The sequence below is a fragment of the Melospiza georgiana genome, chromosome 14, assembly GCF_028018845.1.
Source record: "Melospiza georgiana isolate bMelGeo1 chromosome 14, bMelGeo1.pri, whole genome shotgun sequence".
In the NCBI taxonomy this organism is placed as follows: Eukaryota; Metazoa; Chordata; class Aves; order Passeriformes; family Passerellidae; genus Melospiza; species Melospiza georgiana.
The window spans coordinates 13,455,374-13,467,662 of NC_080443.1; the positions used below are offsets into that span (position 1 = coordinate 13,455,374).

Below are 12,289 nucleotides of genomic sequence, written 5' to 3' on the forward strand. Positions count from 1 at the left end.
GTAACTTGGCTGTCGCATTTGCAGCGCTGACAGGATTTTGATGTCTGAAGCAGGCGTTGTCCCTTTGAGGCAATGAGCGTTCGCTGCCTGCCTCGCTTCCTGTCTGAAATGCAGATGGAGGCTGAAAGATGCTGCTTGGCTTTTCTTTTCATGGAGCAGAAAGATAACTCATGCTCCTCAGGAGCGTTCAGGGAGTTGGTATGCAGGCTTTCAGCTGTGGGATGGGGGCACAGCCGCTGAAATCTTTCCACTTGAGTCAGCCCGAGAACGGGGACAGTGTCAGATTCAATGCTGCCAGGCTCACTACTTGAATCCAGAGGAGGTAAAGACAACTGATTTTTTTCATTACTGTTTTTTTACCTACTGTTTCAGACTAACTTGAAGGCATTTAACTGTTTCAACTCATTTAAAATTGTGAAGGAAGAGATGCGGAAATACCAATCATGTTTTGGTTTTCAGACAATCCTGAGAGCGTCCCTGTTTCTCGCAAACAGCAAGGTTACACATTCCCAGTCAGACAAGCAGAAGGATGAAGCACTTAGCAAGGGGCAAGGGATGGGGGGGACTGAAGGACTGCAATAAAATTTTTAGAAATGAATTAGAGGCGGCTGGGTGTTAATAAGTAGCAGGATTGTTTAATAATTTGCCCCTGTTGCTGGTGATCCATCAGAAATGTCATTTTGGGATAAGGAATACTTTATTGACTGATTGGGGTGACTGTTTGGCTTTTGGATGTGATACTGAGAAATGAATTTTCTGCTGCCAGGTTAAGTGGGTTTTTGTGGCTGCCTATATGTTAATGCTAATACACAATTGGTCCAACAGCAGACTGCAAGCTTATCTGTATGCCTCCTTTATGCCTTTTGCTTCTCTTTTCAAACTACTCCCTTACTAGCCAGTGTTTTCTGTGGGGTTCAGAGAGATACAGAGGTGGACACTCCTCTTTCCTCAGTTGTATCAGTTTTCCTGTGGTGCCCGTGGATTTCCAGTGGCTGCTTCCTCAGCTTGCACCTTCTTAAGAGACTCCTCGCCAGTTCCCGGTACAGGGAATTGAGGTGTGGTCTGCAGTGGCAACTGTGCTTCGCCCCTGCCCCTGCCATGCAGGGACGTGACACGGGCAGAAATTCAGCATACAGGTTTCATTTGTCACTGTGTTATTCGAGCATGGTTTCCTCTTAGAGCAGGGAGAATGCACAGCTACTTCTCTCGGAAATGTGGAGTAACCACGATGCTAAAATGGCAGCGAAAGAAATAAGAAAATGGCGTCATCAGTGAAATTGGTTTCGATGGCTTGATTTGAGGGCATTCTGCCTGATGAGAGCACATTTCCAGCAAGAGGTATTACATTACAGCCTCAGATAAGACTGTACAGGGAAGGTATTAAATCATTTAAATCTGTAGGTTTTTTCGCAGTATTCCCTTAAAAAACATGATACCGGAGAGGCGGGTATAGCGGTTAATTGTAGTGGATGATCAGAATTTATCTTTGTTTGCATTGTATAAAAATTTTTGCTATGGGGTTGCATTGTGCATCTCAAGCCCACTAGAATTATCTCATAATTTAATTTACTTAAATTCCAAAAAAGAGGCAAAGCCTTGAGTTTTGATTGTGGATCTCTTGATGCGTTTATGATTTTTGTAGGCTTGTATTTTTTATTCAGGATCATAATGCGAGGACTTGTATAGGGCTGGGGAGAGGCTGTAGCCACTCACCATAGCACTGAGCAAAGCCCCACACTAAGGTCATCCCTCTTGATCCCCTTCAGAAATGTCAAGAAAAACAGGTAGCCATATATTTGGAAACTTGATGAATGAGCTCAGGTTTCAGACTGTGTGGTCTGTTCGCTCTGTGCCGGTGCCACAGGAGATGGGCTTTCCGTGAGTCCTGCTGCTGCTCCTGCTGGCCTGATCTGTGTGGAGAGATTCCCTCACTCAAGAAGTCGTAATTCCAAGTGAGGTAGCACTGTGTTTAATTGCCTTTATGACATTTTGATTTCTTTGTCTTGATTAAGACAAACAGAAGCGCCATCTGAGGTGTTTTCAGGTGTAATGTACCAGCTGAACAAGCTCCTTCTAGATTAATGTAGAGTCCTGCTGCCACAGTTGGCTGGCAAGAGTCTCTCTACCTTCTTTCTAATTTTAAATTTTTATGTTTATTCAATTAATAAAACACAAAGATGTTTATATTCCTGATAAAAATATTCAGGAATGTAAAGATGGTATATCTTTCTAGTTCTAGATTTTTTTTCATTGTTACTCATCCTGTTCTTTGCAAGTCCTCTCAGCAGGTTAGGACTGTTTTAGACTTTTTGTTATTGCACAGCTCTCCTTAGTGCTTTATACCTTGATAGGACCTGGGATTGTTGTTGATCACTCCCAGTTATATCACAGGGAGAAAGAAAATGAGTATATGCTTGGGGAGAAAGACAGAGTGACTAGATAAAGTAGCATTGTTGTTTGTACTACTTTTGTGTTGCATTAACAATTGCTGTCAAAAATGATCTGCGCAGTGGAGGCTGGTGATTTTATGTGAAAGAGAACTTCATTCTAATCAACTTTGCTGCAAAATTTTGGATTAAGAAATGTATTATCTTAGTCTTATGCCATTAAAATCTTTGTGACTTTGAAAAAACCTACAGCATTTGCATGTGCTGTGCAGCCCTACGTGACAGGGCAACAATTTTTAGAGCCTGAGAATGAGAAACTAACTTGTGTAATTGAAGTTCTGTTGGTTTCACTGTGATGGAGGAGAAAGACAGAACAAATAGTATGGATAATTACTAATATTTTAGTAATTAGGTATGCTGTGTAAGCAGTACATAAATTGTATCTATTGCAATGGTTGATACATTGTGATGTTTTCTAAAACTCATGTCCTACTTCACTCATTTTAATTGCACTTGGATTTGTTAAATCTTGGAAATGTCTGACATAGCAATGAGTTTTCATGTTATGTCAAGAGTTAAGCCACGTGTAAGTACAGTTTTAAATGAAATACTGAAATCTCAGTGCATGAACTCGCTGAGCATCCTGTGTTGAATTAGAAGAAACTAAAATTAAGCAGAGTCCTGTTTCTTGCCAGCAGTGATGATCTCCATTTATACATGGAACAAGCAGTGCCACATAGCAGAGAGTTTGATTTTGGTGCTGCTGAGTGCCTGGCACAATATTCCTGCAGGAAATCTGAGCAGTGGTATTTTTCTAGACATTTCCAGTATGATAAAGCTGTGCTTCCTGTATGTTTCATGGTAAATTTTGCTTCTGTTCGCTGCAGATACCTGCACTCTCCTTGCTGGCCACATGCTGCAGATGTGTTTTAGAGGACTGTGGTTGGGTGTGGGATGTGGTGGTGCCTCTCAGTGCTGGGGATGGTTTGGTATTAACTGATGGTTTGGTATGAGCCTTCCATGCTTAATGGATGGTGTCCTGGCTGAAGTGAGTGCTGGGAGGTGTTTGTATTTCTTCCCTTCAAGCCTGTATGTCTGAGCAACACATTTCCAGTCTTCACTTGCCAGATTCAAACAGGCCCAGCAAGAGTCAAAGAGCATGCACCATCTGCCCCTGCTTATGTTAGAGCTGATCCGTGATTTTCCCAAGGAATGCTTCTTTCAGCAGTTTGAGTTTCTCCTGTCATGGCTAGAAGGAATAATGATATTTATCCAACACAGCAAAATCCAATGTTCCTGGATACCATCTTAAGATTACTGTGAAAACTGCATGAATTTCACAGATCAAACAGTCTAAACCAGTAAAATAATACAGAAAAGAGTGCTAGATCTTTGCATTGCAGGCACTAACCAGCAGCAGAGAGCTCTTTGTACATATTTGCTTAAGGCTCACTCTGTAACACGGATTAAAGACTGTGTTCAAAGCTGGTCACTGCATCAGCGTGTGCCGGTGGCACGGTAGGGGAGGCCCATTCCTGCCCCAGTGCTGGTCTCTGGGAAGGGCTGATCTGTGCATCTTCCATGGTGCACAGCCCCAGGAGAGCCTTGTGGGCAAGTGGAGGTGCCCCTCTTGTTCTGCACTGTGCATGGGCTCCAGCCTGGCCTGCATCCACTCCTGCTGCTGCTGGGCTGAGGCCCAGGTTGCTGCTTCTCCATCACGAAAGGAAGACAGTATTGCAGCTCTGCAAAATTTGATTTTGCTGGAGCAGGAAGCCACTTCAAAAACCCTGAAGTAATCTTTAAAATTGCTACTAGTCACACAAGGAAGCAGAGATGAAGCCAGGGCTTGTATATTTTAATGATTTACTGCCACTCAAATGCTATTGGCTTGCAAGGTGGGGAAGAGCTCTCCTAGCTTGACTCTCAAACCAGCTGATCCATGAGTATTGGCTCCAAGTGTGTAGCAGGGTCACAGTGCACAGGGGGATGTGATTTGACCCCTGTGAAGGCAGGTAGCAGAGCAGCAGATCTTCCCCAAAACCAGTGTTTGGCTGTATTAGAACAGTTTTGTGTTCTAGTTATTGCTACGTTCTTTTCCCTTTTCAGCTTCAACACGGCTGTTGCTTTGAAAGTCTCTGATGCAACAACAGGCTCTTGGATCCTATCAAACTCTAAAGCCTTCTGGTTTTTCCCTGCTTCTTCTGTTCAGTCAACAGGGAATTAAAAATGTTACAGGATTTCCCACTCTAAACATGATGGTAAGGAAGTTGAGAAATGTATGTTTTAGTTTGACAAGTGCAGCTGTCTTAGGCTAGGGAAATTTTGTATTGCTAAATCCTTAAATTGAACAACGTATAGAGCTATGGGATGAGACTCATCAGACTGTCCTTTCCAGTGGACCTTTTGGTCTGTGTACAATGATGCACTCCTTGCCTCTCATGCAGCTTTGAAGTGATACTGACTGGTGAAAATAACCTTTCTTTGGGTTATTTTCCTCTCTGCCCTCAGTCTGTTTTGGCCCCATAGCAGTTTTGCCATCTCTCCAAGGAGGAAGCCAATTTCACAAATGCTCTTGGCTCGTTGTGCTTGGTAGCTGATCTTTGGGCATCTGCCTTGCTGCTTTGAAGGGCACAGTATTGCACAGGCCAAAGTATGCAGTGAAGCTGCTTATCTGCATGGCTTTAGCCCAAAAAACCTGATGCTTTCTGAAAAACAAATCATGGGAGGCCTATGGAAGCTTCCATATTGTATTCCACATGGTGGTGTCACACATACAAAGGAGCAGTGAATAGACTGAAACACTGCCCATGCCACACTGGTGTGTCCCCATCCTCAGGAATACAATAGTTGGCCATGACTCTTCACCCTTTGGCCTATTTAAAGCCAGCCAGCAAGCTCTGATGCTTGTGTCAGCACAAACAATAATTTAGATTTAAAAAGTTACAGGTAGTTTTGCTTCATTTTCTGTTTCCAGAGAGAACATGGCCAGGAGGGTTGTGCCAGGGTACACCACCTCAGAAGTAGGCTCAGAAGTGTCCATGTTTTCAGTAGGATTGTATTTAGCAAATTGTTTCTTAGAATTGCTAGTAGAAATAATAAATTCAGGTGCTTCACCTGGAGTTGCCAGAATGATTTTTGTTAACTATCCCTGCTGGATTCACTGGATCTACTGGAAATCCAGCACTTGGAACTATTTTAATCAAAGAGCAATTGACTTGAAATGGTCCCAGATTGTTCATTTCATTTTCTTCTTTCTTTCTGTGCCAGTGAAAAAGTACCCATTGCTGTCACCATCCAAAGCCTCAATATACTATTTGGCAACACTCGCCTTCTCTTGACAGCTTGAATACTGAGATCAAGTATTAGAAGTATGGCCTGGCTGATGAAAGTAATTAAGAGACTTCTCTCAGCCAGGAGAGTTTACTAACCTCATTTACTGCAGTAAATGGAAGAGACTTTCAGTCTCCTGTCAAAAAGAGACCATTGGTGTGTGCACGTGTGCCCTTTTGTACTGATAATGAACTGCTGGAATTCAGGCTGGAGCAAGGCAGGTGCTGGTTGCTGTCAGACCAGCCTGTGTCAGTCTGTGGCTGTGATGAGAGGCACCAGTGCAGCAAGCACAGGCTGCCAGGGCTCTGCCCTGCCCTTCCACTGCAGGGCCGCTTCTGCAAACCATCATCCAGGGCAGCAGAGTGAGGCTGGATTTCAGCAAAAAGGGCAGACTGTGAGATCAGGCTGAAACTCAAGGTGTAGGAGATCCAGGAGGATCTGGAATGTGCTTAGGAAAGGTGCTGAGAGTCAGTAGACGTGGAAGTGGAAGCGGGAACCCGAGGGTGTGAGAGTGGGTGTGTTTCTGTGCCCGTGGCCCTGTTTTGCAAACACCATCGCATCGGATATTGTACAAATGGTGTGTGGGAAACATTCACCAGTGAGTGCTGCAAGGAACTGGTGATGGGGAAGAGTTATGCTGCTTCCCTTCCAAACTAGATGCAGGAAGGATGTGTGGGAGTCAGACAGTAAAAGAGAGGAAAATCAAAAGCTACTCACTAAAGGAGGGCAGAGTGATGTGACATTAAGGCTCTGTGAGCTTTTTGCATAAACCGGCCTCAGGGAAGTAAGATTTTCATTTTCAAGCAAAATCCAGGCTACCCTGGGATCCCTGCACTGGCAGAGCTTGTGCAGGGGGAGCTGCAAGGTGAGGTGTTCACCTCTGAGATTACAGCAGTGCTCGTGTTGGCTGTTCCTATCTTTGCCATCTGCCTCTGTGAAATAGCCTTTTGTCTCCTAACAATAATCTCTGTTCTCCTCCTGCTTTTCTCTTTGGATGCTGAATATGGAGCAATGTCTGTTACTCGTTGTACAATCAGCAGCATCTCCCCTGAGAGGGCAGCTCCTGCTTTGTGGGCCGTGCACTCCCTGTGCGTGCTGAACGCTGCACCTCCGGATCCTCTTACAGTCTGCCAGCGTTCGCGGCAAAGTCAAACCTTGCCTCTGGGACTGCAGAAAGCTTTTAGGGCACATGTAACTGGTGAGCACAACCAGCACTGTTCACAGCCCAGCCTTCCTAAGAGATACGTGATCCCTTAAAGTGACCTGGGATTTCTGAGGATAACAATTCTCTGATGTAAAGTGCATCTCTGCCATCTCTCTGCCTATCCTTGTTCTGGGGCTGTGCTTTTTCATGCAGAGGAGGTGCATTTATGTATATCCATGAAATTGTGTCTGGTGACTAAAGTGTAGTGCGCCACTAGGTGGCAATGCAATAAATCCAGGGAATCCTGCAGCCAGCCAAACGCACCTCACTCTCTTAAAGAGGGAAATTCTGGCCACCAAAGCCTGGAGTGGCACCCCTAGGAGCTCTTATTTGGCCTAACTAAGTAGAAGCAGCTCTCACAAGCAGTAATAGGTGCTCCAGCATCAGTTACTGAAACTCCCTCTTCTGAGGTTTAACAATTAGCCTGTAATTAACTGAAGCAGAAATTGTCATGCTAGAGTCATAATGTTTAGCACAAGACATAGGACAACCTTTTTAAAATGGATTTCTCCTTAGTGAGGCATTACAGATGTTATTTGGAATATGTGAGGATTTTATTTTGCTAAAGAAGTAGTTTTTGAGATTGAAAAAGACAATTATCATTCTCTAATTGGCATTTGGTGTAATGTGGTCCCTTAAACGGATGTTGTAGAACTCTCTGGGAGCTGGGTGGTTTCATTAAGATGCTCAGCCTGGATTTACTGACATCAAGGGAAGTTCAAGCACATCTTAAGTTACTCTGTTGATTACCATCATTGCTGTGTACATTTCTAGGCAGGTACCTGCTAGTGCACACATCCCTGAAAGGAAAGAGGGGAAGACCAAGGGCAGGAAAGGTAGGACCTGTATCTCTTGGGATTTTCAGGAGTCCAGTGCTCACAGAGCAAGCAGGGAGCCAGGCATCCAGGACCTCTGCAAGCTCACACCCTCCATCACAGCCAGGTAACTGTAGGTCTGCATCTTGAAGACAATGGGCTGGTTTTGACTGTAAAATCAGCAGTGTTGTTAAAACGCATCTAACACACTGTTCTCTGCAGCATCAGATCTCTACCATCAGAAACAGGTCTGTCTCTTCTGTTCTTGTATTGATGTGTGCTCTGAAGGTCTAGAAGCGTCGCTTGTTTTAATTCCAGATAATTTTTCTCCACTTTAGGTTGAAGGTGGGGAAATGAAAAAAAGGGAACTCAGAAAACTCATTGTCCTCCCGAAGTCCTTGTACCCATGCAGGCAGGGACAAGCCTTGCAAGGCATGTCTCCACCCCTCTCTCCTGCACAGAGCTGAGGCTGGGGCTTGGCCCAGTTCGGTGACTGCGGCAGCCCTTGTCTCAGTGACAGCTGCTGGAATAGCTGGTCCCCAGACGTGTGCAAGGATCTGGATTTAGCTTCCTTTTTTCAGGTTGTAACTGTGATTTCTCTGTGGGCATTGTCTAAAAATAAAGCAGGACCTGTCTGCTGGTGAAATGAAGAATGGGCTGGCTCGGGGTGACCGCTGCCTCCCGTGTGTAATTCAGGGCTGTTTCTGGGAATCTGCACCGCGCGTCCCTGGGAGGATGGCGGCTTGTTCTCTCTCTGGTGTACAGAAAGGGGTCACCTTCTTATTTCCAGCTGAAGGGGGTCACAGCCTGTCCCATGTACCTCAAATGCTTGTTCTACATATTTCAGGAGAGGGTGCAATGCCCTTTATTTCACATGCTGGTGCTGGGCAGCTGGAAGCAAGCAGCACACCTATGCGACAGTGTCTTGCCAGATTGCTTCAGATGGGGGAGATTTCAACTCCTCCTCGCCTCCCAGAGCTAAGTATCACTCTGTGATACTTGTGGTTGTATATATTACTGCTGCAGGGCAGTTTCTAAGACCTACCATAAATGTATTTTTGCAAAAGCTCAAATCTCCCTGTGTCACTGCAGGAATTCTTTGCAGGAAGATGGGGAGATTAAAAGGCACAAAATTGTCCTGATTCCTGACAAATTCAGTTGGACACTGCTGCAACTGTGTTTTCTCTTTATAAAAGCATAAAGCATGGTCCACTGAGTTCCCTCTGGATTTGTTAGCAGCTTTTGGTTTTAGAGCTGTGGAGTCAATACACAGACTTTTAAGATATTAGCACTTAATGGAGTTGATAATTTATAGCTGATTACTTCAGAGGGATACAAAAGCTTCTTTTTCTTTTTTAATGACCTGAATAATGATTAAGTTGAAGTCTGGGCATACAAGTCAGCTTGATTGATTTATTTAATTGGTGATGTAACAGTGAAAATTCAAACTAAAGATACGCATTTTAAAATGTGATAAGCATATCCTGATTGTTGTCTCTGTGTGCTACTGCATTTTACCCCACAGCTAGTTGTTTTAAGTTAAAACTTCATTTTTACATTTCCTAGTATGGGTCATAAAAGTAACCTTTGGGATAAGGAAGCTAACAGCTCATCGAAATCAGTTTGTTCACACACACCTGACCTCTTTGAGATTTACTCATATACTGAGAATTAAAAATACAATTCTTCCTTCTTTACCCACTCCAGCTGTATTCATGGAAAGAAGCTGTGTGGTAAACTTTTTCTATATGCTTTTCAACTGTTTAGTTATTTCATCTTTCCTCGACTGACTATTTTTAAGGCTCTTTTTCACAGTTGTATCGGTCCTCCAAGAGCTCTACTTCTGCCTGAAGCTGCCAAGTCAAAGCCTGTTTTATTTTTTTCAGCATACTCAAGTCCAACAGTCTTATCTTGGCTTATCGCTCCTACCAGCTTTCATCCTAGCTCCCTCAAATGGAGAGCAAGAGGAGGCAGATGCTGGGACACAGAGATAAAAGAGAAGAGAAGCAGGACATTTCACTTGGATTTAATGCATATTAAAAGGGGGGATTAATGCATTTTCATTTTCACATTGCTCTGGATGGGCATCTTACTGTACCTTTGGTGAAGTAAAGTGACCTTTAAACTTCTTGGGACTGGACTGCAGAGATAGCTCTGAGCACTTCTCTGAGCTGAAAGAGCTGAGTACTACAATATGTATCTGATGCTAGTGCAAGGCTGATTTTTTTGGCTGAAGTTCTGTTTCTCCTTTTCTGCAGGGATTCCTGAAGAATGAAAAAGATAATGCATTGCTGTCTGCCATTGAAGAGTCTAGGAGGAGGGTAAGTTGGAAGAAAGCACCAGTGGTTTTGCTGGAAAACAGAAACAGGAGAGGTTTGCAGAGTCCAGTTTTCTTCCCTTGAAAGGGATCAGTACTTAGTCTGTGAGAAAAAGACAGAGTTACCCTTCCCCCTTCATCTCCTGTATCTTCACCTCTGAACAAATAGTTGTTTTGAAGATCATCTGAGCAGCAAGTTGTTTACTGATAAGAAATTCATCTAATCCTGTTTCTGAATCTATTTGTGCTTTTGGTGTCTGTCATGTTCTGGGACAGTGATTTTCACAATTGAATTATGCAGCATGGAAAAATGCTTCCTGTTGTTTGTCTTGTAACTCCTTCTTGGAAATGTCATTCCATACTTCTAGTGCTCATGTTATGATTGTTTCCCTCCATGTATCCTGGGAGCATCAGGTTTAGAACTGAGCCTGTGTTTCTTTCAAATGATAAGAAATAGTACATAAGCATCATTAAATTATTTCAATTACACAAAATTATCTGTAAGTATTGAAGCACATTTAAATCCCTGTGATTATAGTGAAGCTATGGGTAAAACCTGTATCCTGCCTTGAAAGTATAAAGTGAATTTTATGATGCAACAAAGAAACACAAATCTTAAGCTCTGGTTGCATGCTTGCACTGTAATTAAACGTTTGCCAAATGTCATTGTCTCTTATCAAGTCTTTCTTCTGAGGAATGTTTTGCTCATTAATTGACAATATTCTAACAGTGAACTGCAATGAAATGAAAAGCTTAGCCAACCAAGACATTTAGTTGAGTACATTGCAGCACGGAGCTATGTGAACAGGAAAGAAGTAGAGGACACAATATAGCTTATTGTCTATTTAGAATTAGTGGAGAGTCTCTTATTTCCTGAGGTGCTATGCCTGAGGCTGTTAGTCTCACCCCAACAATAACAGAAAAGGTAGTGAAACATCTTCTCTATCCTAATGCTATTCCTAAAATAAGGGAATATTTCCCTTACTGAGGGAAAAGCTGTTTCCTCCCATATGTTCCTCAATTGGATCTAAAGACAGTGTAGCACATCAGCCATTTTAAAGGTAAAGGTTATTTTTTCTTGGGATTTGATTTTCCTGTGTGCTTTCCCAAGTTATGTTCCTGATGAAAGAGACTTCCTGATTCTTTGACACTTGTTTATTTTCCCTTAATATTTTGATTTTTATTTTATCCTATTTCCCGTTTAAAAGGAAAACATACTGGTAAAGACCTGAAAATTATTGTGGGCAATAAACACCATCTTTGTTAAGAATGCAGCAAGTCAGACTGTTGTAACCTCCAAGGAGGTGAAAAGCTAGTGGTCACTAGAGAAGTTAAGTCCAACAAACCACACAGATCAGTGATGAACCTGGATATTGTGTGTGTGCTGCTGAGTTAAAGGAGGAAGCCTTCTGATTTTCCTCCTGCTCAGATTCCTGTGCTGCCATGCCATGGAAGAGACACAGTTTCCCTCTTTTACCAGCTGGGGGTATGTGAGAGTTGTCTTAACTCCACGTACACCTACTTTCTGAATCCCATTGTACCTGAACAGGAAGGCTGTTAAAATAACCTGCAGCACACCATTAGCTCTTGAGGGCTGACCTGGTTGATTTATGTAGTTGCTATTTTCTGTTTCATTTTTGGGCTTGTCTATTAATAGCAGAGGTAGGCTGGTGGGTGTTTCTATATGTTCCTTAGCTCTTGTTCTTCACCAACAGACTTTTGCCATGGCTGAGGAGTATCACCGAGAATCAATGCTGGTTGAATGGGAACAGGTGAAACAAAGGATTCTTCATTCTCTGCTTGCATCAGGGGAAGATGCTCTTGATTTCACCCAGGAGAATGAGGTAACTCTGTCTTTCTAAATGCTGTGCACAGTCACACACAGCATTGTACACAGCTGGCACTCCAGCACTGCTGAAACCACCTCTGAAATATTCTGCTACTACAACTGTGTGAAAATGAGAAATATAAAATCCCTATTTAATTCTAGAATGGCTCTGACTAGCAGAATGCATTGTCTAGCAGAATATCAATCCTTTGTGATTGTTTCTATTTGTTGGCTGATGGGTACAGGCAGTGGAGCTGCTGTTGCTGAAGCTGTGTTTTGAGCAGCAGATGTGCTAGCTGGAATCTTAGTCACAAACACATTCTAGGTCAATATACCCAGAGGACAGAAAACACACTGGGGGCTCCAGGAAACCCTTGTGATGTGACACCAGGGAGTTTCTCAGGTGCA

At 43.2% G+C, this 12,289-nt stretch overlaps 1 protein-coding gene across 4 annotated transcripts in view; it reads left to right on the forward strand.

The window, feature by feature from the left end:
- Nucleotides 1-12,289, forward strand: part of NUP93 (nucleoporin 93) — a 79,109-nt gene that overhangs the window by 38,714 nt on the left and 28,106 nt on the right. For all 4 annotated transcript variants that reach the window (XM_058034056.1, XM_058034055.1, XM_058034057.1 and 1 more), the window contains 2 exons: nucleotides 9,995-10,057; nucleotides 11,769-11,897. In XM_058034056.1, coding sequence (XP_057890039.1) covers nucleotides 9,995-10,057; nucleotides 11,769-11,897 — 192 coding nt within the window. The remainder of the gene's footprint in view (nucleotides 1-9,994; nucleotides 10,058-11,768; nucleotides 11,898-12,289) is intronic.